At 46.0% G+C, this 26932-nt stretch overlaps 1 protein-coding gene across 5 annotated transcripts in view; it reads right to left on the bottom strand.

Moving 5' to 3' along the window:
- The window catches only part of LOC139279927 (adhesion G protein-coupled receptor B2-like), a 1236268-nt gene that overhangs the window by 428503 nt on the left and 780833 nt on the right, over positions 1 to 26932 (bottom strand). For all 5 annotated transcript variants that reach the window (XM_070899255.1, XM_070899259.1, XM_070899256.1 and 2 more), the window contains 2 exons: positions 13411 to 13519; positions 9100 to 9246 (listed from right to left, as the gene is read on the bottom strand). In XM_070899255.1, the coding sequence (XP_070755356.1) occupies positions 9100 to 9246; positions 13411 to 13519 (256 nt within the window). The remainder of the gene's footprint in view (positions 1 to 9099; positions 9247 to 13410; positions 13520 to 26932) is intronic.

Genomic DNA, 26932 nt, shown 5'->3' with positions numbered 1-26932 from the left:
TGGGTGTGAGAATGGGACGCTGCTGTGCCAGCGTTACAGATGCAGAATGTATACAAAAAACAGCAATTTTTTGGTGCAGTCTCCTGCGCTGAAATATTTGCACACCATATTGGGTTGGGCGTCCCTGGCGGCTGCCTAAAACACAGATGTTAGACCCCTTACATATGGTGATGTGCAAGGTATGCTCTGCTCAGGTTTTTGGGTACTTCAGCAGTCCCTTAAAGGGATTGCTGGAGACCACCATTCACCTTTATGTGGAGCCACAGCACTATTAATGGCCTGTTCTCCTCCCAGAATTTACCCGAGGGCCACTGTTGCCGAAGCGTCGGCCCAAATTGGTATCTTCAGATCGGCAAGCTGCCTCTGAACACTCCACTGACATCTGCAACTTGCTTGAATTATGCTGATTGAGGCCTGAGACCCATTTATAGACAAGCCTTGGGCCTCAGGCTTCTGTTTCATCTTGTGAGTGTGCCACCTATTTCGAGCCCAAAATCATGCCTAAACTAATTTTTCGGCCACTGATTTGAAAAAGACAAGCTGATAAATATCATAATTACAAACTGTTTGCATTTAAATTGCATAGGGGACAAATTGCATCATTTGCACCTCTAGTTAGCACCCCCGGGCTTCTTGCCCAGGGCGGGGTGCCACTACCGCCTCCCACGAAATTCTGCGGGAGTTAGCGGAGGCGCGAACCGGTAGCGCCCCGCTCCTGCCAGTAGCGCTCTGGTTCACTGCGTCAGTGATGATGTTCGTTTTCACCCCGGAGTGAAACTTTGATTGAGCCCCGTGAGGCCGTCATGGGTGACGCCCACGCCAGCTTCGCAGGTCACAAACCGGGCCGCACTCCGTTTGCAGGGAGAAAATTAAAGGGGACGTGCGCTGCCTTGTCTTGTGGAATTCACGGGGTCCGTGTCGCGATGTTGCAGCCGGCACTCCGCTTATATGCAATTGCTGTTGTCACGGTAACCGGCTCCCCAGTGGCAAAGTGATGGCCACTCGCCCCATTGCAGAGTTCGCAGCGTACGCTCCCCTTTAACGGAAGGGGAGGGTCCTGTGCTCCCACATGTGCTACGCGGTTAGCACCCTAGTCCTGCCCCCAAGAGGAAGTGGAGCACATGACATTGCGCTCCACCTCCTCTCGGGGGCGGTAACCCCAATTTTGCTGCCGGAGCGGGAAGTCCCGCCTCGCCTCAGTTACCGGGCGGTACGGAATTTCGGCCCCAAGGGCTTGGCATCTGTCTGAAAACAGCCACTTTGATGTCCCAAAGCGTATTACAGTCAATTAAGTACTTTTTAAGTGTAGTCACTGCTGTTATGTAGGAAACGCAGCTGCCAATTTGTGAACAGCAAGCTGCCACAAACAGCAATGAGATATATGAACAGATTATTTTTCTTTTGTGATGTTGGTTAAGGAATAAATATTGGCCAGGACACCACAGAGACCCTGCTCTTCTTTGAAATACAGATCTTTTACATCCACGTGAGAGTATAGTTGGGGCCTCACTTTAAAGTCTCATCTGAAAGACACACCTCCGACAATGCAGAGCTTGCTCCCTCAGTACTACACTGGAGTGGCAGTCTAGATTATGGCTGCAATTTCCCCTACCGAGGCAGGACCAGGGCGGGCGATGTTGGCGGCAGGTCCAACCCCGCTGCTGTCTCCATCCCTGCCTCCCACCGACTTTCCCCTGATGGGGCTTGTTTAGCCCACTCAGAAAGCTGTCCGGCCAATTAAAAGGAAGCGGGTCTGATGATGTCACTTGCTGACACGTCATCAGCCATTTTCCTCAAAGGGACAATGCGCATATTAATTTTGACAGTTGCGCTGTCAGTGTTCTACAGCATTGAGTTGCGGCAAACACTGACAAGCACCCAGGCTCTCCCATGACTCCCTCAGCATACTTATGGAAGGAGTCACAGCATGCAGGGAGGTTCCCTTCCCTTCCAATGGGTGGAAGGGACCTCTCCAGGAGAGCAACGCAACCTGGTTGCACATTGCACAAGCAGGGATGTCGTCAGGAGGACCAGGCTGCAGTGTCGCAAACCTTTCAATGAACTCAGTAGATCACGAAAGGTTACTGCAAAGCCACACTCAGCCTCATCCTGCTGTGCCACTCATCGCATTCTCATCACTCTGCCTTCCCTACTCTACTCCTGCACATCCTCATTCACACCAACTTACCTTGCACTTCCAACCACCCCTATCTACATTATCACTTCCCCATCTTATTAGTCACTCTCATCCTAGTCCAATCACACCACAGAAGAGTAGGCACTTGTATGTTTTAGCAAATGTTCATGTAAATTTTCTGTTAACGTGTTGTCAAATCTTTATTTTCAACACTTTGTATTCTTGGACAGATGTATGGGCACCTTTGGATGTAACTTAGTAAGTTGCAGTGAATAGTGAGGTGTAACGGTACCCCCTGCAATGGCGATGAGTGTGAAAGGAATAGTTTGGGCATTGTAGGGATGTTTTACAGTGTTGGTGTGAGGTGGTGCCAACCTGGTGGATCATGTGGCAGCCAGGGTGTGCAGCATCAAGTGAAGTAAATGTAGCCATGGTGAGGCCATCCCTGGCCTTCCGTGCAGCAATGTGGTTGGGTGCTGATGCCCTGTGTCATGTACATTATCAGGAGATTGTGGAGAAGGTTGGTGTTGTTGTTGGTGCTGCTGATGTGCCCGGTGATGATGGTGTTCGGGTTCATTGTGGTCAGATTCTGAGGGCCAATGTGACAGAGTGTAAATAGTTCCCATCCTGATGGAGATACAAGCTGAAGGCGAGATGACAGAAGCGCTCTGCCAAAGGTGAGAGAGGTTGCTGCAATGAGGTGAGCATGGCTGGAGCGTTTGCTATAAAGACTTGCAGCCCGCATCAAGCACAATCTATCCTCCAAGGGCAGAAACCAAAGAATCACTGGGTTTGGAAAATGTGCACGTGTCTATTGTCAGGTTGTATACAAGTTTTAACACGAACAGCAATTATCTGCTTCAATGGCCACTCAACCTCCGCTTCAGATGAACAGACAGGGTCCAGGAGCAGCGTGAAATCCGTGGGCAAGCCGTTAAAGTCAAAAGATGAGTAAAATATTGCTGATAAGGGCTTCTAACCAAGCCAAGAATTGGCTCAGTTGTTTCCCCCACCGCTGCCGCTCAGGTCTGCTCAGCACAGGCAGCTTCGAGATTTTGGAAAGGCGCATGGCGGGGTCCCGATCGGCTGTCAATCTTTGTCAATTTCCCGTCCGACCTGCCTCCAGTCCGCCCACTGAGCACCAACGAAATCGCGGCCCATGTGCTCAAGTCTCTAGAGTGGGGCTATGAACCCACAACCTTCTACCTCAGAGGCAAGAGTGCGACCACTGAGCCACAGCTAGCACAGGTAGAGAAGTGGAAAGGTTTAGGGATGGCAGAGCATAGGGCCTGGGCAACGGAAGTCACAGCTCCTAGTTGAGTGATAACATTTGGGAATGGACAAGAGGCCAGAATTAGAGGCGTGCAGAGTTCTTGGAGGTTGTAGGTTACACTCCATGTGATATCAAGAAACGACTGAGCACACTGCAAAGGTTATGGGACCTGACAACATCCCGGCTGTCGTGCTAAAGACCTGTGCTCCTGAACTAGCTGTGCCTTTAGCTGCTGTTCCAGTACAGCTATGACACTGGCATCTACCCGATAATGTGGAAAACTGCCCAGGAATGTCTGTCCATAGTGTGTACCATCTATGAGATGCACTGCAGCAACTCGCCACGGCTTCTTCGGCAGCACCTCCCAAACCTGCGACCTCTACCACCTAGAAGGACAAGGGCAACAGGCACATGGAAGCAAGTTCCCCTCCAATTTACACACCATCCTGACTTGGAACTATACCGCCATTCCTTCACCATCGCTGGGTCAAATTCCTGGAATTCCCTCCCTAACAGCATTGTGGGAGTACCTTCATCACAACGACTGCAGCGATTCAAGAAGGCAGCTCACCACTACCTTTTCAAGGGCAATTAGGGATGGGCAATAAATGCTGGCAATTGCAATGCCCCTAACATTGTCCTGTAAGAGATCAATTAGCAGAAGGGGATGTACTTTTGAGGCTATTGCTAAAGTATAGTGACGGGGCTGATTAGAGGCACATTTATCATGCACGCTGAAACTGACACTGACGCTAACATTGCAGTAAAGTGTTCTATTTCTCTCTGCTGACAAACCTCACCTCAATGAGAGCTAAAATCACTCACAATTTAAAAAATTAATTAATTTAAAAATGTTTTGAATGGATGGACCTCTTGTGGGCTACCAAGCAATTACATGCTTCATGTACCTGCTCCTAACAATTAGGGACAGGCAATAAGTTACACTTTCTTAAAGCATTGGGCAACTGAGTCAGCAACAAATAGGGATTCTGATGATCCTTACTCTTCTGGAGCACCACGGCATATGTTTTCAAAATGAGGGGGAGGTCTTATCACTTTGGGGTCAGGAAGGCCATTAGATTTCTATCCGTCTGCCATCATATTTCTGCATTTTTCTATATTTCTTGGCTGACCATCAAATTCTTCCAGTTGCTCTGTATTGATGAAAAGAACATTTTCTGCAATGATAGTACTAATTTTCATTATGCAACTGACACTATTATTTGGAAATTAGGACACAAGATCCCAGCAATGTTGATATTTGGAGGGATGTCCCAGCATAAGAACTTAAGAAATAGGAACAGGAGTAGGCCATACAACCCTTCGAGCCTGCTCCATCATTCAATAAGATCATGGCTGATCTGATCATGGACTCAGCTCCATTTCCCTGCCCGCTCCCCATAACCCTTTATCATTTAAGAAACTGTCTATTTCTGTCTTAAATTTATTTAATGTCCCAGCTTCCACAGCTCTCTGAGGCACCAAATTCCACAGATTTACAACCCTCTGAGAGAAGAAATTTCTCCTCATCTCTATTTTAAATGGGCGGCCCCTTATTCTAAGATCATGCCCTCTAGTTCTAGTCTCCCCCATCAGTGGAAACATCCTCTCTGCATCCACCTTGTCAAGCCCCCTCATAATCTTATATGTTTCGATAAGATCACCTCTCATTCTTCTGAATTCCAAAGAGTAGAGGCCCAACCTACTCAACCTTTCCTCATAAGTCAACCCCCTCATCCCCGGAATCAACCTAATGAACCTTCTCTGAACTGCCTCCAAAGCAAGTATATCCTTTCCTAAATATGGAAACCAAATACCTTATATACTGTAGCAAGATTTCCCTGCTTTTATACTCTATCTCTTTTGCAATAAAGGCCAAAATAACATTGGCCTTCCTGATCACTTGCTGTACCTGCATACTATCCTTTAGTGTTTCATGCACAAGTACCCCCAGGCCCCGCTGTACTGCGGCACTTTGCAATCTTTCTCCATTTAAATAATAACTTGCTCTTTGATTTTTTTCCTCACACTTTCTAACATTATATTCCATCTGTCAAATTTTTGCCCACTCACTTAGCCTGTCTCTGTCCTTTTGCAGATTTTTTGTGTCCTTCTCACACATTGCTTTTCCTCCCATCTTTGTATCGTCAGCAAACTTGGTTACGTTACACTCGGTCTGTTCGTCTAAGTCGTTAATACAGATTGTAAATAGTTGAGGTCCCAGCACTGATCCCTGCAGCACCTCACTAGTTACTGGTTGCCAACCAGAGAATGAACCATTTATCCCGACTCTCTGCTTTCTGTTAGTTAGCTAATCCTCTCTTCATGCTAATATATTACCCCCAACCCCGTGAACTTTTACCTTGTGCAGTAACCTTTTATGTGGCACCTCAGCAGTGTAATGATATTTGGAGGAGTGTCGCAGCAGAGTGATGATATTTGGAAGGGTGTCTCAGAGTGATGATATTTGGAGGGTGTCCCAGCAGTGATGCTATTTGGAGAGGTGTCCGAGCAGTCTCTCTGCGAGTACTAGTCCACGCGAAGAGCACTTCCTTATGAGCGTTACTCCTAGCACGGGAGTACCAAACACAGACCACCTTGCTGTGTGCAGATGTTTACTTTAATATTAATTCAACTATTTTAATTCCCCAGTAATAAAAGCTTCTACATCAACTATATACACAAAGCAGTGTCTCAATATTATCATTTCAGAAAGAGACAGCTATTTCCTGTAGAGGCTGCGGAGTGGGATTGGACAGATGTCAAATCTTCCTGCTTATTTCTGTTAGCTTTCTTGTGTAGCCGGTCCTGATTACGTTGATTCTTTAAGATGGCATATTGTTGTCCTCAAAAATGCTCTCAGATGTTCTGTCTGAAAGTCATATTGCTGAGTTTTTTTTATGACGATGAAAAATTGCACTGAATTCCTGTTTCAGGCATAAAATGTCTTATGGTCATAGTCATGAACGTTTAATGTTTGAAATTAAAAAAGTGAAGTTCACCATGTGGAATGATGTTCCTATTGAGTGCCAGCTCAAATTTAACACCCAGTACACATTCCATTGGCCAGTCCCCAGCACTAATTGCTTTTTACGATTCAATGTTCACAGTTTTCTTTTTGTTTGTTGATACATATTCTGCACTCTGTGGAACAGGTCCCAAAGACAAGTGGAAAGTAAAGAAAAGTTCAGAATTGATGGCTTTAATACACACATGTCAAGTTTTCCTTATTTGGAGTGAGACTCACTTGTTCAGCCTGTTTTGATGGCAATCACTCTTAAGCTTAAACACAGCTCCACTGGGATGATTTTCCAAATGCATGCCCTTGGCTTGGAGCCTCGCAGGTGTACTCCCCAAGGCTTTCCGTCCAGTACTTGGACACGATTTCCCAATATTCAGACCTAGTGGGCCATGCTCTGCACTGGTTGTACACATTTGAAAAATTAGCTTTCCTGTTTAAATGAGTTTGTGTTCCTTCTGCCTCCTTTGATCATAAGTCTCAGTCCTGCCTTTTTTTGTTGTTGATAACTCTAGTTGTGTACATAGCCCTAGGCTGATTCTTGAGATAATCATTGGAAAAAAAAAACAGCTTCATGGTTCCTTCAGAGCACTTGATGGCTTCTCTCAGGCTCCCTATTTTTCAATTATAATAAAAATGAGAATGTGCATGGAAAGTGATTGGTCAGTGCACTCTCGTTGCACCTTTGGGAGTTCTGTATGAATCCAGCCCAGGCTAATAGGCTGGTTGTTCTGTCTGCTGGCTGGAACATTTAAGATGGTTTTGGAGTAGTTTCAATGCAATTACTAATGGTGCACGATCACAGCATAAAATATTGCATAATTTGGACTTCTCATTTGGATAGTAAGTCGTGCAGTAGGGTTTATGGCTCAGGGACACATTTCAAGAACATCCTCAAAACCTCCTTGATAAAGTGCAACATCCCACCGGCACATGGGAATCCCTGGCCCAAGACCGCCCTTAGTGGAGGAAGAGCATCCGGGAGAACACTGAGCACCTCGAGTCTCCTCGCCGATAGCATGCAGAAACCAAATGCAGATAGCGGAAGGAGCGTGCAGCAAACCAGACTCCCCATCCACCCTTTCCTTTAACCATTGTCAGTCCCACCTGTGACAGAGACTGTAATTCCTGTATTGGACTGTACTGTCATCTGTGAACTCACTTTTAGAGTGGAAGCAAGTTTTCCTTGATTTCGAGAACATAAGAATTAGGAACAGGAGTAGGCCATCTAGCCCCTCGAGCCTGCTCCGCCATTCAAAAAGATCATGGCTGATCTGGCCGTGGACTCAGCTCCACTTACCCGCCCGCTCCCCATAACCCTTAATTCCCATGCACATGCCTATGATGATGACGGCTCAGGAAAATACTTAAACGGAAAAATGGCGCAGCATAATTCATTTCCACCAACTGGAGTTTCTGGGCAACCTAATAAACGTCTTTACATGCTTTCATCCTGCTAATAGCCTCATGTGTAATTGTTTGGTTCATGCACGTTTCTCCATCCCCATTATGGTCTGCATAGTGACACCTGGGTTTGACAATATGTCTTGCTCACTTTTTGAATTCTTTTTAAATGAGAAGACCATACACCAGCGAGATTAATGACAGGTAGAGGAGCCCAAAATCTCTGTCCTCTTCCTCCCTGTGAGGAGGGAGACCACAGAGGAGTCAGAGACGGGGAAGTAGGAGAGCAGATAGCAGCTGCAGGCTCATCATAGCATTCTGTATCTCTTTTATCTCATCCTATGGACAAATTCACATTTGGATGGCAAGTTATTTTATCCATTAACTGTCAGAAAACTGTATCATGAAATCTTTACATTAACTCTTCCATTGAAAATGAACACTAATCCTCAGCAACCCACTGTAACCTCTCTTTCTTGTCCTCCTCCAGATGTTTCTGAGAAAGAAGCAGAGGAAGAAGTACCAGGCCCTTTTTCTTCCAGCCCTGGCAATCTCCCTTCCTCCCAAACACCATGCCAGAGGCATCCATCCATGGAGGGGGCATTAGAGAGTGAGATAGAGAGGAATATACTGGCTGAAGTATGTAGCACGAGTGGGCAGGAGCTGATGTTGCTGACTGGAAGGTTGGCCCTTGAAGAGCTTGGGGACCCAGATCTCATGGATCCTGATTTAAAAGGGTTGTTCCAGAGCATTAAATCTATGTGTTGGCAATAGGGATGGTGAAAAGTACTTTACAGCCAATTTACAGATTATTTTGAAGTTTAGTTACAGTTGTTACATAAGCAAAGATGGCAGCCAATTTCCACATAGTAAATTTCCACAAACAGCAAATAAATGAATGACCAGATAATCTGTTCATGCTGACAGTCACTATGATATAACTACTGCAGGAACTATATCATGCTAGTGCTCACTAGCTACAACACTGATGTGTGACACACCGTGTACCTTGGTATTAAAGTGAGCACATACAGGAGGCAAACTCTCACCTGATTCTAATGTAGGATACATCACAGGACAATGCCTCTGATACTAATCTTTCTCTACAGGTGATTGTGGAAACAGACTGATTAATAAAAGGATGAAAGGTCTCAATTTATTCATGTGCCTATGGAGTTCTGAGAGGGAGGGATGAGGATAAGCTCAACAGCCTGCCACAGTTCAGTAACAACTGTATTGACTAGCAACAGCATGAATTGCAGGTACCTGTAGAAGAAAGCATGAAAACTTCTTTTGGAATATAAAGCTTGTCTTCTGAGTTTCTGGCCCAATCTTTCATTCCTCTTCTGCCTTTCATCGGGAAGCTGATATCACTCGACACAGCAGAGACAGGCTCTCGTTGAATACTGGTCACTAAAAAGGGGAAAAAAATGATTGCTCCAATTGCACTTGTTACAGTTATATTATTCAGCATCACAGATCCTATTCTCATAATATAATTATAAACTTATCAATTAATGAATATCTGTGTAGTTCCACTGGTGGATCAGCCCCTTACAGAACAGTAAGGTCCACGTTTGATTCCAGATCTGTGCAAAGTTTGCTGATTGTAGCCGGGTAGCGGTTGGAATGCTACCATCAGTCACAGTACTCAAGGGATGGGGAAGGGAAAAGTATCAAGTTTTTCCACTGACTATAACTACCTACTGACCTCAGATAGGAAGTGGATCAATTAAAAACAATATTGCAGTCAGCTGTTATATTATCCATGGTCAAATGGCCTGCCAGCAGTTACTATCAAGGCTTACACATGAGGAATGATCACTTGGGCAAGGTATGGGGTGATTCTGGTGCTCGAGTATCTTCAGGGGAGGAAGGAGAAAACTGAGTAAAACAAACCTAAAATAATTACAAGAAAAAGCAGAAAAGTATATGGAACTATGGGAGGGTGGGGAATGTTGGTTTCCCTTAAAGCAGATATCAGTGGGTGAACTGATCAGTGTGGGAGAGTGGGACAATCCCATCGATAGACAGGTATCAGTGGGTGAACTGATCAATGTGTGAGAGTGTGACAATCCCATCGATAGAAACATAGAAAATAGGTGCAGGAGTAGGCCATTTGGCCCTTCGAGCCTGCACCGCCATTCAATAAGAGCATGGCTGATCATTCACTACCCCTTTCCTGCTTTTGCTCCATACCCCTTGATCCCTTTAGCTGTAAGGGCCATATCTAACTCCCTCTTGAATATATTCAATGAACTGGCATCAACAACTCTCTGCGGTAGAGAATTCCACAGGTTAACAACTCTCTGAGTGAAGAAGTTTCTCCTCATCTCAGTCCTAAATGGCTTACCCCTTATCCTAAGACTGTGTCCTCTGGTTCTTGACTTCCCCAACATAGGAACATTCTTCCTGCATCTAACCTGTCCCGTCCCGTCAGAATTTTATATGTTTCTATGAGATCCCCTTTCATCCTTCTAAACTCCAGTGAATACAGGCCCAGTCGATCCAGTCTCTCCTCATATGTCAGTCCTGCCATCCCGGGAATCAATCTGGTGAACCTTCGCTGTACTCCCTCAATAGCAAGAATGTCCTTCCTCAGATTATGAGACCAAAACTGAACACAATATTCCAGGTGAGGTCTCACCAATGCCCTGTACAACTGCAGTAAAACCTCTCTGCTCCTATACTCAAATCCCCTATCTATGAAGGCCAACATACCATTTGCCTTCTTCACCGCCTGCTGTGCCTTCTTTCAATGATTGTGTACCATGACATCCAGGTCTAGTTGCATCTCCCCTTTTCCTAATCTGCCGCCATTCAAATAATATTCTGCCTTCATTTTTTTGCCCACATTATACTGCATCTGCCATGCATTTGCCCACTCACCTAACCTATCCAAGTCACCCTGCAGCCTCTTAGCATCCTCCTCACAGCTCACACCACCACCCAGCTTAGTGTCATCTGAAAACTTGGGGATATTACACCCAATTCCTTCATCTAAATCATTCATGTATATTGTAAATAGCTGGGGTACCAGCACTGAGCCCTGCGGCACCCCACTAGTCACTGCCTGCCATTCTGAAAAGGACCATGTTTATCCCGACTCGCTGCTTCCTGTCTGCCAACCAGTTCTCTATGCACATCAGTACATTACCCCCAATAGCATGTGCTTTAATTTTGCACACCAATCTCTTGTGTGGGACCTTGTCAAAAACCTTTTGAATGTCCAAATACACCACATCCACTGGTTCTCTCTTGTCCACTCTACTAGTTACATCCTCAAAAAATCCTCAAAGAAGATTTGTCAAGCATGATTTCCCTTTCATAAATCGATGCTGACTTGGATCGATCCTGTCACTGCTTTTCAAATGCGCTGCTATTTCATCTTTAATAATTGATTCCAACATTTTCCCCACTACTGATGTCAGGTTAACTGGACTATAATTATCCGTTTTCTCTCTCCCTCCTTTTTTAAAAAAGTGGTGTTACATTAGCTACCCTCCAGTCCATAGGAACTGATCCAGAGTTAATAGACTGTTGGAAAATGATTTCCAATGCATCCACTATTTATAGGGTCACTTCCTTAAGTACTCTGGGATGCAGACTATCAGGCCCTGGGGATTTATCGGCCTTCAATCCCGTCAAATTCCATAACACAATTTCCCACCTAATAAGGATTTCCTTCAGTTTCTCCTTCTCACTAGACCCTCGGTCCCCTAGTATTTCCGGAAGGTTATTTGTGTCTTCCTTCGTGAAGAGAGAACCAACGTATTTGTTCAATTGGTTTGCCATTTCTTTGTTCCCCATTATAAATTCACCTGAATCTGACTGCAAGGGACCTACGTTTGTCTTCACTAATCTTTTTCTCTTCATATATTTATAGAAGCTTTTGCAGTCAGTTTTTATGTTCCCGGCAAGCTTCCTCTCATACTCTATTTCCCCCCCTCCTAATTAAACCCTTTGGCCTCCTCTGCTGAATTCTAAATTTCTCCCAGTCCTCAGGTTTGCTGCTTTTTCTGGCCAATTTATATGCCTCTTCCTTGGATTTAACACTATCCTTAATTTCCCTTGATAGCCACGGTTCAGCCACCTTCTCCGTTTTATTTTTACTCCAGACAGGGATGTACAATTGTTGCAGTTCATCCATGTGATCTTTAAATGTTTGCCATTGCCTATCCACCATCAACCCTGTAAGTATAATTTGCCAGTCTATTCTAGCCAATTCACGTCTCATACCATTGAAGTTACCTGTCCTTAAGTTCAGGACCCTAGTCTCTGAATTAACTGTGTCACTCTCCATCTTAATAAAGAATTCTACCATATTATGGTCACTCTTCCCCAAGGGGCCTCGCACAACAAGATTGCTAATTATTCCTTTCTCATTACAGATCACCCAGTCTAGGATGGTCAGCCCTCTAGTTGGTTCCTCGACATATTAGCCTCGAAAACCATCCCTAATACATTCCAGGAAATCCTCCTCCACCGTATGGCTATCAGTTTGGTTAGCCCAATCTATATGTAGATTAAAGTCACCCATGATAACTGCTGTATCTTTCTTGCACACATCCCTAATTTCTTGTTTGATGCTGTCCCCAAACTCACTACTACTGTTTGGTGGTCTGTACACAATTGCCACTAGTGTTTTCTGCCCTTACCGATTCCACATCATCCAAGCTAATGTCCTTCTTTACTATTGCGTTAATTTCCTCTTTAACCAGCAACGCTACCCGACCTCCTTTTCCTTTCTGTTTATCCTTCCTGAATGTTGAATACCCTGGATGTTGAGTTCCCAGTCTTGGTCACCCTGGAGCCATGTCTCCGTGATGCCAATTATATCATATTCATTAATTGCTGCCTGTGCAGTTAATTCGTCCACCTTATTACGAATACTCCTCACACTGAGGCACAGAGCCTTCAGGCTTGTCTTGTTAACACACTTTGCCCCTTTAGAATTTTGCTGTGATGTGGCCCTTTTTGATTTTTGCCTTGGGTTTCTCTGCCCTCCACTTTTACTTTTCTTCTTTCTATCTTTTGCTTCTGCCCCTATTCTACTTCCCTCTGTCTCCCTGCATAGGTTCCCATCCCCCTGCCATATTAGTTTAACCCCTCCCCAACAACAATAGGCAGGTATCAGTGGGTGAACTGATTAGTGTGGGAGAGTGGGACAATCCCATCGATAGACAGGTATCAGTGGGGGAACTGATCAGTGTGGGAGAGTGCGACAATCCCATCGATAGACAGGTATCAGTGGGCGAACTGATCAGTGTGGGAGAGTGCAACAATCCCATCGATAGACAGGTATCAGTGGGCGAACTGATCAGTGTGGGAGAGTGCGACAATCCCATCGATAGACAGGTATCAGTGGGTGAATTGTGGGAGAATGGGACAATCCCATCGATAGACAGGTATCAGTGGGTGAACTGTGGGAGAGTGGGACAATCTCATCGATAGACAGGTACTGGAGAGTAGCTGCTAATTTTGTCCCAGAAAATCACAGTGGTCTGAAAGTTACATTGACTATCCAAGTTAATTAAATACCTCAGAAAACCAATCTCTTACTACTTCTGAACTTACCAAGATTATCTGTCACTATGAGTGTACTTTGAAACACCTTCAGCCCATGACCGACAATATGGATGAAATCTTCAACCACCCGCATCAAGTAGATTGAGCCAGGTGCAACCTGTATGGAATGAATCAGTTATTGCATTATCATTACTACAGCTTAAAGCAAAAACTCTCCCATTGAGCAAATCATTATTCCAACTGCAGTAGTCATTCTAATACCATTTATTATTCATGGGACATAGAAGTGCAGGGAGTTGTAATCAAGGACTAGCAGTTTGTTTGAAATGTAGAATTTTGGTTAGTTTTTGAGTTAAGTAAATTATTACCGACAGTGCACTGTAGTATTTACAATGAGTTGTTAATAAATTAAGAGCATAATAAAAATGTACAAATGTTACCTTCTACATTAATGGAATTGGATACAATTCCATGGGGACTCATCAACCTTGTGTTCGCTGACCTACCATTCCAGCAATGATTCAAATTTAAAATTCTTATCCTTGTGTTAAAATCCCTCCATGGCCTTGCCTCTCCCTATATCTGTAACCTCCAGAGGACTCTGCGTTCCTCCAATTCTGGCCTCTTGTGCATCCCAGATTTCCTCAGCTCACTATTGGCGGCCATGCCTTCAGCTGTCCAGACCAGAAGCTCTGGAATTCCCTTCCTAAACTTCTCTGCCTCACTCTCCTTCTGTAAGGTGCTCCTTAAAATCTACCTCTTTGACCAAGCTGTCTTTATATCTCATTATGTGGCTTGGAGCAAAGTTTTGTCTGATTACTCTTCTGTGAAGCACCTTGGGACGTTTTACCACATTAAAGGTGCTATATAAATACATGTTATTGTTGCTGTAGGACAGAGGCTTGGGGGAATCTATGAAAGCTCAGAGGGATCAATAAGAGCTTGACGGGCCTCGTGAAAACTCACGGGGATGAGGCAACTTAGAGGGTATTGGAGATGTTACTTGGGGGTTAGAGTCGACTCACTGTCAGGAATAAACTTGACAATTATCTGTACATCACAATGAAGTAAACAATGAAAGGACTTCTTCAAGACATCCCAAAGCACTTCACAATGAATGAAGTGCATGTGAAGTGTAGTCACTGTTGTTGTGTAAGAAAATATGGCAGCCAATTTGTGCAGTGTGGGAACAAGGGTTCACACTACTTAGGAACCTTGTATTTTTTCTGCGAAGGTTTGAGACCGACACATGATGAGTTAAAACAGCTTTCGGCTGAGCGTGGGTTATAAATTGGATAAGAGGAGTTCAAAGCAAAGGATATCTTAACAGAAAAAAAGTGAGAGTCATTCAGCCGTATCTGTTATGGTCTGGGATGTGTCAACTTAATCACCTGTGTGTTATAGTAATAAAATAGATGGGAAGGGTTTAATTGCGGCAATAAAACAATTAGAAGAGTTGAGTGATTGGTTGTTTAGTTTATATTATTATTTTTCAAATAGTATGATCTTTTACATCCTCGAAACAGGCAGATGGTCCTCGGTTTAATATCTCATTTTAAAGACGGGGCCCAATATTACTGTGAAGTGGGGTAAGGGGGGTGGAATTGCATGGACGATAAACAAAAATAAAGGCAGCAGGTCGGATTCCCAGATTTCAACTTGACTGAGGCAATAAATTTTGACTTCTGGGTTTCGCGACTCCCAAGTTGCACAGCGGGTGTGATGCGCACTCCCATGACACGATCACTAGTCCACAATTTAAAGGGCCAAAGCAGGAAAGGAATTTGGAGGAGCAGGTAATGTTTAAAGTAAAATAAAAACAGAAAATGCAGGAAATACTCAGGAGGTCAGGCAGCATCTGTGCAGAATGAAGCAGAGTTAACGTTTCAGGTCGATGACCTATCGTCAGATGTTAAGGGTGGATGCACAGAGAGCAAGGGCAACATCTAGATTTAATGATGCTTCCAGGAGCAGGAGGCACATACTTTCCCCAGCAGTGGGAGGAACAAACCTGCTGTGGTTGGAGGTAGCTGAGGAGGTGAGCAGCAGGAGCGTTGTGCCCAGGCTTGGATGCAGTGCAGGAAGTGGAAAAATTACTTAACCCGTTCAGGAAAAGTGAGTATAGTTGCTGATTCAGCTACATCCTGTGGTATACAACACCCATGCCCCGACCCCCCACCAGTACCCCCCCATGGTCTTGCCATGCGTACTTCATGATATCATTCCTCACACTTAAGTTTCAGTAGCACCCATCTTTCACTTTCTATGCACTCCCTCACCTACCCATGTTTCCAACCACCACTGCCACTCACCTTAATCCTTATGTATGTGATGCATCTGTTTGATAGTCACCATCACTGAATGCACTACATCCATCGGGTGAATACGTGATCGTCACTCACTTACATATTTGTTCTTTCACCCACTTGTAGGAGAATTGAACAGAAAGTGCAAGGGAGAGGACTGGAGATGGGCCGCCACAAATAGTCCAGCTCACAGATGCAGAGGAGGAGGCCATGGAGATATGCGACACATCTGCGTACCTCTCAAACGGAGAGGAGAGACATCAAAATCACAGATAGCTGATGACAGAATTATAAATATCTCGGACACACATACTAGCTTTATTTAATCAATGACTGAACTAAAACTTGGAAGTATAGTGAACAATGAGGAGGTTACTTTAGGAGTTTATTCGTGCTTTTGGGGGCGGTAACCCAAATTTGTCGAGCGGGGCGGGACTTCTGCGCCTTGCGCAAAATGCCCCACCTCCCAGATGTTACCGCACCCAAACAGGGCGCAGAAGAATTTCACCCCCAAGGAAAACTGAGGGGAGAAATTTCTGTTTGCAGCAACCGGAGTTAATGGCTGCTGAAAATTGCCACAATGCTAAAGGAGCAAAATTGGTATGCAGTTTGGTGGCGCAGCGCTTGCCTTCCTTGCAACGCCATCTCGGTGGTGTTGCAGGAGGCATCCGAGACAAAGTTCCTGTCCAGATGCGGTGTTGCAGCTTCCCACAGCTGCTGGAATCGAGGCTGTGGAGCTCGCAAGGAATTGTGGGCGATGAAGAGCACTGAGAATTAAAGGGACTAAAGCAATACAAATTAAAATCCTGTGAAACAATGTCGTTTTCAGTCCTTTCTGCCTTTCTAAGAATATGTAACATTAAAAAGGCCCAAATGCGAATATTCAGTTCATAAAGCTGAATTACCTTTCTAACCTCAACAAATGGGAAAATTGCCTCAGTACTAACACAAATGGCTCAGCAAGCCAGGGAAGGGGCTCCCAGGGTCTCGCATGCAGCACTCCAGCTTTGTGCATGGGAATCACAACACTGCAAGACAGGCGCTCTACCCACAAGGGCCAGGAAGCCCTCCAGAAAGAAGGATGTGGGACTACATCATCGAGACCGTGACTGCCAGCAGTATCGCCCCCACCACCTGGCTCCAGTGCCCAAATAAGCTTCATGACCCCAGGCCACTGGTCAAGGTTAGTGAATCCATCTTCAAAACCATGAGATTGGTGCAGATCTTCCATTCCTAGCTTCACCTCACCCTCTTGAAGGAGACGATGCAGGCCATTCTTGGCAGGGGCATGGCTGAGACCTTGGTCAGCGGTGGGGCTGAAAGAATAAAAGATGTTGGTACCCTCATATGTTATTGTCCTTCTGGCATGCACCTCATGCTTTCCCACTCTCCCCTCACCACAAATTCACCCTTGTGCCTTCCTCATTTCACACATCCAAGAAATACAGCCTGCCCAGCCAGTGGGTGACCAAGAGGGAGAGCGGAGTGAAGAAGAACAAGAACAAAAGAAGATTGATTTGACACTCCCAGCCACAAGCTCCTTAAGGTCAACCAGAAAGACCATTTGCAGTGTTCTCCACTAAAAGTCAGCAGCCTTCCACCAGCCAAGCTGCTACCATTGTGGCAGCACTGCGTGACATCAGTAGGATATGCAAAGGCATACACAAGGCAGTCAATAAGAGAATGCATATGGGTGATTAGTTGATTTCTTGATATCACATTGGGTGGATAGACGTATAAGGGTTGATTGGAAAGTTTGCTTTATGGTAGCTTTTATTTCAGCATCGTGGCCAAGTTGATAGTGTGATGGTCAGTAACAGGTGGAGATAAGATGTAAGACCAATGTTGAAAGGGGATTGGAATTGTGACTGGGATTGGAGGCGGATGATTCCATCCTGGATATCCTGGCCACAAAGGGGCGGTCTGGGATGCATCATTCCGTCTAATTCCTCCTCTTCTGTTTCCTCCTCTTCGGTTTTTTCCTCTGTGGCTTCCTCTCCTCTATAGCTTCCTCTTCTGCGTCTTCCTCTTCCCACTGCAAGCAGATGCTGCAAATGTGCAATGACAGCATAAAATGCTGGAAATACTCAGCTCGTCAGGCAGCATCTCGACCTGAGACATGAACTCTGTTTTCCTCTCCATGGATGTTGCATGACCTGGTGAGTATTCGCAGCATTTTCTGTCTTAGGCCTTAATTTACCATTCAAGCCCCTGCAAGTGTCCAACAACACTCCCTACACACTTAAAAAACTTTTCACATCCATTGCAGAAAGCCACCATTTCAATGAATTCAAAACCTTACATTCATACTTATCTAATGATGTGTATGTCCCTTTAAGAGGTGTTGACATTGCCATTGTCAACTTGCTTGCACACCATGTTAACCTGGCATGCTTTGGACCCAGCATTGAATTCAGCGCTAGGGTTGAAGTTCGCATTGGTGACATTAAGCTGGGGTTGCATGCCGATTGACATCACCACGCCGCCATTTTTTTTTCAGGGTGCTACCAGGTACCGGCAGTGCAAAGGGGGGCACAAATATGGCGGCTGCCGTTGGACCAGCCACCAGGGAGCGAAAGAGCGGAGGCAGCCATTTTATTGCCATTTCATGGTGCTACAGAGTGGCGGTAAATAGATGAATTTCTAGTTCTGAGTATGCCGATTGTCAAGATCGGTACTTTGCCATAACTAATTCATACCCTTACTTTTGTCTTCTAGGGCCTTCATGTGTACAGCCAGAGTTGCTGGAGATGCATGAGGACGAGTCTCAGAGAACCTCATTCCTTTTACGGGTGCACTGTCACAGGACGTACAGTCATTCACCAGTGCAAATATCCACACTTTGGTGGGTCCAGTTGGACAGTTAGTTGGATCTTCACCAGGTGATTCACAATTCACAACTGAATACGAACAGACATTGATGGTAGGGACAGCTGTGGAGAGTCCGCCTCAGAGGGAGCAATCCTCACTCAGCTCTGCTCAGCTGCACATAGGTGATGAATCCCGGGGCCCATCATTGAGCAGGAGACTGATAAAGGTGCTACAGGTATTGAGAGATGTGGAACGCACATTCTCCACAGTAGTGGAGAGAATGGAGGAGTCCAACTCCAACACAAATGGACTGGCACTGCAGATAATTGCGAGAATGTCTGCCATGGAGAGAGTGGCCACCTCCATGGAGCTTCAAGCACAGCTCTCAAATGTGTCTATGCAGGCCATGACAAAGGCCGTATAGCCTTTGGATGTCAACATGTCTGCCACCTCAAAGAGGATACCTTATCCATGACCTTACAACATGTCACTGATCTTCAACAAGCTGGTCTGTAGCAGAGTGATAGGAGTGGTGTGACATTAGTCCAGGAGAGGGATGATGGCGAAAAGGGATATGGAAGTGGAAAATCTACTCAAAGCGCTAGCACTTCCCACCCGTCGTTCCCCCGCCTCCCCCGACCCAATCAGTACCCGTCATGCTGTCTCGTCTTCCAGTGGACGAGTCTGCCAGTGTACAGGTGAAGCAGTCTTTGGTGGGGCCCTCAGGGTCTCCAAACCCTAGAGGATGTCGGCAAAGAACATCTCAGCACTCAGGGCAGGGATCTGATTAGCTTGCCTCTATCTCTGCTGAGCCACATGGGATGCACCTCGTAGAAGCAGTATGAAGCGTAAGTTAAAGAAATTGTAATTCACATGGGTGTTTGAGACAAAATGTTGTGGTTAAGTTTCCCTTTTTTATAATGCTACATAAAATTAATTGATCAGCACCACTTCCACGTCTTGACCATTATTGCATCCCTAGTGCACTTGTCCTTTCACTTGTTTCATGATGAATGTTAATACATGACGAGGCCCATTGTGCAGATGTAAGAACATAATAAATAGGAGCAGGAGTAGGCCACACAGCCCCTCGAGCCTGCTCCACCATTCAATATCGTGGCTGATCTGATCATGGACTCAGCTCCACTTCCCTGCCCGCACCCCATAACCCTTTATTCCCCTATCGCTCAAAAATCTGCTATCTCCACCTTAAATATATTCAATGAACCAGCCTCCACAGTTCTCTGGAGCAGAGAATTTCACAGATTTACAACCTTCTGAGGCAAGAAATTCCTCATCATCTCTGTTTTAAATGGGCTGCCCCTTATTCTGAGACTATGGGCTCAATTTTCCCCGTTCATTTGCGGCTTTTTTTTTGGTCTGTGCCGTTTTTTTTGGAGTAGTTATTTTTTTCAAAGTTTCCCCCTGGGATCTGCGCCGGTGTAACTGATTTAGTTACGACTTTTCTAGGCCAGTTTTTTATTATGTCATAGAGGGTGTCCCCTCATGTCTGCGCCGGTTTTCTCAATTGTTCGCAGTTTGGCCAACATTTTTTTCTCTTAGGTCGGCATATCTGACCACTCCCGAAAAACTTTCTGGTGAGCTAAGAAAACCTACGCACAGTCACAAATCTGCGTTGAAAGTCACCATTGTTTTTAAATTGAAGATGTTGGAGGGAGTCAAGAACACTGTCAAAATCAATAATAAAGTTCAACTTTTTTTTACCTGTCAACGTAGCAGTGTAAATTTGTTGGATTTCATAAGTTTTCTAATTTTTTAACTCAATCACACTCCACCACCAAACATCTTGAAGCAGGACTGGAGGGTCGTAGATTTGGCCGGTAGAATCGGCCCCGCACCCGGACACAGGGGCTTGGGGCTCAGCTACAATACAAGTCGTGGGGGGGGGAGGGGTGGGGAGAGGCGGGGAAGAGGAGAGAGAGAGAGCGAAGTGCCGATCGGAAGGCTTGGAGCCCGGGGTGGGGGAGGGAGAGAGAGAAGTCACAACACTCCAATTAATAACGGGGGCGGGGGGGGGGGGGGTGGTGGGGTGGGAGAAGAGAGAGAGAGAGAAAGGTGCCGATCGGAAGGCTTGGAGCCCGGGGAGTGGAATGGGAGAGCGAGAAGTCAGAAGACTCCAATTAGTAAAGCTGGGGGGGGGGGGTGGAGGATAGTGGTGGGAGAGAGAAGTGACATGACCTTTGATTGTGGTCCATCCATACAGACCTGGAGAGTTACAACTGCGAACCTGTGTTGCCTGCTTTCCTGCCGTTTTGAGCTTCTTTCAAACTTCTTTCAAAGGTTAAATTTAAGTATGGGGGCAATACTGACAATGCCATAACTTGTGCGAGCCTTCTGCATCATGGTGCTACGTAGGAGACAATTGATTCGACTTCAGAAACTTCTGAGCCTGTAGGGTGCAGGGCAGGAGGCCTTACCCACCTCGGGTATATCAAGACAGGCGTTCGTACCTCCACCTGAGTGATGCAGACTGTCAGAAGGTTGCGTTTCCGCAAAGAAGTTGTAAGTGAGATCTGTGAGTTGGTCAAAACATCAGGAGGACTGCTTTGTCAGTTGAAATGAAGGTTACAGCTGCACTTTCATTCTATGCCTCCGGATCGTTTCAAGCTACAACTGGGGATGTGTGTGCCATCTCTCAACATGCAACACATGTCTCCATTTGCTAGGTCACGGCTGCACTGTACGTGCGTAGGAATGACTTCATAAAGTTCCCCATGACCACCCAAGTAATCCATGACTGGGCTGTGGACTTCTCCAGGATTGCTGGCTTTCCAAAGGTACAGGGCTGCATTGATTGTACCCACATCGCCTTGCGAGCACCTTTGAAGGATTCCGAGATGTACAGGTACAGAAAAGGCTTCCACTCTGTTAATTTGCAGCTTGTATGTGACGACATGCATCATATAATTTCAGTCGATGTAAGATACCCTGGCAGCACTCATGATGTATTCATCCTACGCAATAGCATTATATCTGCCATGTTTCAACAGCAGCAGCCAGAAGAGCAGAGCTGGCTACTGGGAGACAAAGGGTACAGCCTTGCCACCTGGCTCATGATGCCCCTTCGCATAATCCGGACAGAAGCTGAACGGGAATACAACATGTCGCACATTGCGACACGCAGCATCATAGAGAGGACTATTGGCATATTGAAATAACGTTTCCGATGCCTGGACCATTCTGGAGGCTACTTGTAAACTCCCTTGAGATTGTCAATCAGTTCACTGTTGTGTGTTGCATGCTGCATAACTTAGCAATCATGAGGCAGCAGCAACTGGTCGTGGAAGACCCACCTGCAGTGAGAGTGGCTGATGATAATAATGTGGAAGATTCAGGTGACGAGCAGAAGGAGGAGGAGAAGGATGACGAGGATGAGGAAGCCATGCAAGTGCCCGAGGCCGGAGCACGACGGCGGAGGAGGGCGGGCCATCGTGCCCCTTGAACGATTGCTCGAGCCTTGCACCAGCAGCTCATCCGTGAACACTTTACTGATGCCTGAGGACTCAGCGATAACTATTCCAAATGGACATGTTTACTGTTTGGAGCTGTTCCGTAATATTGTGTTGTGTTAATGGAACATGATTCAGTTTTAATGTAAAATATATTTTATTCAAAAAGTTTACAATGTACTTAACTTAACTTTAATAACATTATTCTGATATCAAACTTTACTTTAATATCATTTAAAAACTTTAAGATCACTTATAAACTTGTAAATTTACATAACTTACAAAAAACTTTTAATTTGAGAACAGTTACAACAGTAACTAATAATAACATCAACAACAACAGCAAAGAAAGGCTGCACCTATCTCTCACCCTCCTTATTCTAAGATTTCCCGCTGCGCTTGGTCTTGGACACTCCACCACCCCTGCCCGCAGGCAGTGGCGCAGTGTTTCTGGGCTTGATACCAAGCTTATTCTTTCTAACATCTTGGGTACTGTGCACCACTTGAGGGTGGGGGACGTCAGGCGGAAAATTGGAGGGCCCAGGCGGCAAGTTGGAGGGCCTGGCTTTAAACATAGAAACAGAGAAAATAGGTGCAGGAATAGGCCATTCGGCCCTTCGAGCCTGCACCACCATTCAATAAAATCATGGCTGATCATTCCCTCAGTACCCCTTCCCTGCTTTCTCTCCATACCCCTTCATCCCCTTAGCCATAAGGGTCATATCTAACTCCCTCTTGAATATATCCAATGAACTGGCATCAACAACTCTCTGCGGCAGGGAATTCCACAGGTTAACAACTCTCTGAATGAAGAAGTTTCACCTCACTCATCTCAGTCCTAAATGGCCTACCTCTTATCCTAAGATTGTGTCCCTTGGTTCTGGACCTCCCCAACATCGGGCACATTCTACCCGCATCTAACCTGTCCCGTCCCGTCAGAATCTTATATGTTTCTATGAGATCCCCTCTCATCCTTCTAAACTCCAATGTATAAAGGCCCAGTTGATTCAGTCTTTCTTCATATGTCAGTCCTGCCTTCCCAGGAATCAGTCTGGTGAAGCTTCGCTGCATTCCCTCAATAGCAAGAACGTCCTTCCTCAGATTAGGAGACCAAAACTGAACACAATATTCCAGGTGAGGCCTCACCAAGGCCCTGTACAATTGCAGTAAGACCTCCCGGCTCCTATACTCAAATCCCCTAGCTCTGAAGGCCAACATACCATTTGCCTTCTTCATCGCCTACTGTAACTGTATGCCAACTTTCAATGATTGATGAACCATGACACCTCCATTGAGGTCTCATTGCACCTCCGCTTTTCCTAATCTGCCGCCATTCAGATAATATTCTGTCTTCGCGTTTTTGCCCCCAAAGTGGATAACCTCACATTTATCCACATTATACTGCATCTGCCATGCATTTGCCCACTCACCTAACCTGTCCAAGTCACCCTGCAGCCTCTTAGCGACCCCCTCACAGCTCACACCGCCACCCAGTTTAGTGTCATCTGTAAACTTGGAGATATTACACTCAATTCCTTCATCTAAATCATTTATGTATATTGTAAAGAGTTGGGGTCCCAGCACTGAGCCCTGCGGCACTCCACTAGTCACTGCCTGCCATTCTGAAAAGGACCCGTTTATCCCGACTCTCTGCTTTGGGCTCTTCAGAGGCTGGTGTGGAGACTGGAGTGGGAGTGACAGTTGATACTGTCAATGGACGCGGGGTCTGGGCATGTTCCTTTATTGCAGCAGCCAACTCCAACATGCCGTCCCTCGTGTGCTCTAAGTGTCTCAACGACCTGCAACATTCCCTCCCTCATAGTCAGTGACGTGGTTTGCACTACCTCTGACATTCCCTCCCTCATGGCCACTATTCCCTCACTCATGGTCCCGGATATCATTCCCGTTTCTCGTGAGATTGCTGTTACGTCTCCCGATAGTCCCGCTACCTCATCACTCACCCCACTGATGGCGTCCAGGAGCGATCGGGTAAGTTCAATGCTCTCCGCACTCAATGACATCACCTGAACCACATCTGTTAGATCCTGCACCTCAGGAGAGCGTGGTTGTGCTCTCCTTCCCCTCCTCACCCTGGGTGTGTCTCGCTGCACCACACCACTGGACCTGCAGCCTGGGACGGTGAGGCCCTGGGTGTGCCTTGCTGCACCGCACCACTGGACCTGCAGCCTGGGACGGTGAGGCCCTGGATATGCCTCGCTGCACCACACCACTGGACCCGCAGCCTGGGATGGTGAGGCCCTGGGTGTGATCGCTGCACCACACCACTGGGAACCGCAGCCTCGGAAGGTGTGAAACCATGAAAAGTCCCACCAACACTCAAACCACTAGTCACGGAAGGGGCTGTCACCTCCATGAGCGGCACCTCCTCCAAAATCAGTACAACAGTGGGAGCTTCATCCAGCTCCATCCCCTCCCATTTTTCTATGTTTCTATGTTCTTGGTCTGAAGGGATGGATTGGACGATGTTCTCCTCTTCAGGCTCATCCTCGTCTGAATCTTCTTCTGCATTGTCAGGGTTGGCCTCAAGTTCTGCAAAAAATAATAGAACAGTCCAATGGTTAGCAGCAGAGGAAGGGGCAGGGTGGATGGCATGAATAGGCTCACACATCGCAGACCAGGCAGCAGGCTGATTTGAAGGACCATGATGAATTTGCAGGACTTACCCTCTCCCTCGAGTGTGGGTCCAGCTTGTGCAGTACTGATTGCTTTTTTCCAGGCAGGACCCATCAAAGCAGTGACTCTCTCTTCCAAGGGTGTCAGTGGGTGCAGATGTACCGGACCTCCTCCTGTTCGAGTTCTTTCCCTTTTATTATGTGCCACCTTCCTCTGCAAGGATGAAAATGCAACTTTTTAGAGAGGGTGTCTTTCTGCTGAGTGGGACATACAGCTGGTCACATTTACAATTGCAATTGCATTAAATAAATGAAAATATTACTTACACTAACTACTTGACCAAGGTCCTGCCACTTCTTTTTACACTGGCCTCCAGATCTCGTGGTGGTCACCATTGCGCAACTTCTGCAACTTGATTCCAGCGTTTCTTCATTTGTTTGGGTGACCTCTGCTGGTATCCAGCTCCTGCCATCTGTTCTCAATCACAGTCACTGGTGCCTCCACCTCTTCCTGTAAGAAATTCTTGGTCCTTGCACTGCCTATACTCATTGGAGTTCATCTTGTATTGCTCCAACTGTGATTTTCCCAATGCTCTCACACAGCACTCCTCCTCACACACACAACTGGCTCTTTAAAAATGACTGATTACCAAATCCGAGCTGTACTGAGCATGCGCATCCATTGGAATTATGTCAAAAACGTAACTTTCTTTTCCGCGCACGCGCAGAAGGTGCGGCTTCATTTTTCGGCGCAGTCAGCAGGCTCCACCCCCAGAGGTGACTGGGTATACTGCGCGGCGCCAAATTCAAATTATACATCGGGGAAACTTTGGCAAAATCTTTCTAGCACATTTCTGGCCTAGAAAAACGGGCATAACTCTGGTAATACGCCAGAAAACGGGCCCATAGTCCCCTAGTTTTAGTTTCCCCTATGAGTGGAAATATCCTCTCTCACCCATCTTGCCGAACACTCTCATTATCTTATATGTTTCGATAAGATCACCTCTCATTCTTCTGAACTCCAATGTGTATAGGCCCAACCTACTCAACCTATCATCATAAGTCAACCCCCTCATCTCCGGAATCAACCTAGTGAACCTTCTCTGAATAGCCTCCAATGCAAGTATATCCTTCCTTAAATACGGAGACCAAAACTGTACGCAGTAATCTAGGTGTGGCCTCACCAATACCCTGTACAGTTGTAGCAGGACTTCTCTGCTTTTATACTCTATCCCGCTTGCAATAAAGGCCTTCCTGATTACTTGCTGTACCTGCATACTAACTTTTCGTGTTTCATGCACAAGGACCCCCAGGTCCCTCTGAACTGCAACACTTTGCAATTTTTTTCCATTTAAATTATAATTTGCTTTTCTATTTTTTCTGCCAATGTGGATAACCTCACATTTTCCCACATTATACTGCATCTGCCAAATTTTTGCCCACTCACTTCGCCTGTCTATATCCCTTTGCAGATTTTTTGTGTCCTCACAATTTGCTTTCCCACCCATCTTTGTATCATCAGCAAACTTGGCGACATTACACTCGGTCCCTTCATCCAAGTCATTAATATACATTGTAAATAGTTGAGGACCCAGCACCAGTCCCTGCGCCACCCCACTAGTCACTGTTTGCCAACCGGAAAATGACTCATTTATCCTGACTCTCTGTTTCTGTCAGTTAGTCAATCCTCTATCCATGCTAATATGAAGTCTGTGTATGCGTGGTTTAAGGACTGTTCAGTGCAAGGTGGTGGGGAGGGCGGGTGGCAGCGGGGTTGGTGAAGGCGGGGTTGGTGCTGGTGGTGACTTTCATTTGTTATTTGTTGCAGTCAGAATAATTAACTAAAATGATGCGACAATGGCATCCCTGGGAGCAATATGCACGACTGTCTGACAATGGGTGCCTCATCTTCATATTCCATCTCCTCTTCTTCAACGTTCTCCTCATCCAAAGGTGCCTGATAAGCGTCTTTATACTTCTTCACCTGTAATCCTCTCTGCTGTGCAATGTTGTGCAGGATGCAGCACACCACTATCACTCTGGACACCCTCGCTGGTGAGTACTGAAGGGTGCCTCCAGAACTATCTAGGCACCTGAAGTGCACCTTCAACATGCCGATGGCTTATTCTACATCATACCTGGTGCTCATGTGTAGTGCTCCTGCATCTCATTGGTGGGATTCCTCACATGTGTCAATGAGCCAAGCTTGAAGGGGTTATTCCTTGTCTCCTGCGAGCCAGCCCTTAAATCTTCTTCCTGAAAAGCTCTGGAATTTTGGACTGCCGCAATATGAAGACATCATAACAGTCCCAGGGAATCTGCTGCACATTTGCATGTACCTCTTATATGG

This window comes from Pristiophorus japonicus, chromosome 14 (genome assembly GCF_044704955.1).
Source record: "Pristiophorus japonicus isolate sPriJap1 chromosome 14, sPriJap1.hap1, whole genome shotgun sequence".
In the NCBI taxonomy this organism is placed as follows: domain Eukaryota; kingdom Metazoa; phylum Chordata; class Chondrichthyes; family Pristiophoridae; genus Pristiophorus; species Pristiophorus japonicus.
The sequence above is the reverse complement of the archived record's forward strand: the minus strand, read 5'-3'. Positions and strand labels throughout refer to the sequence as shown.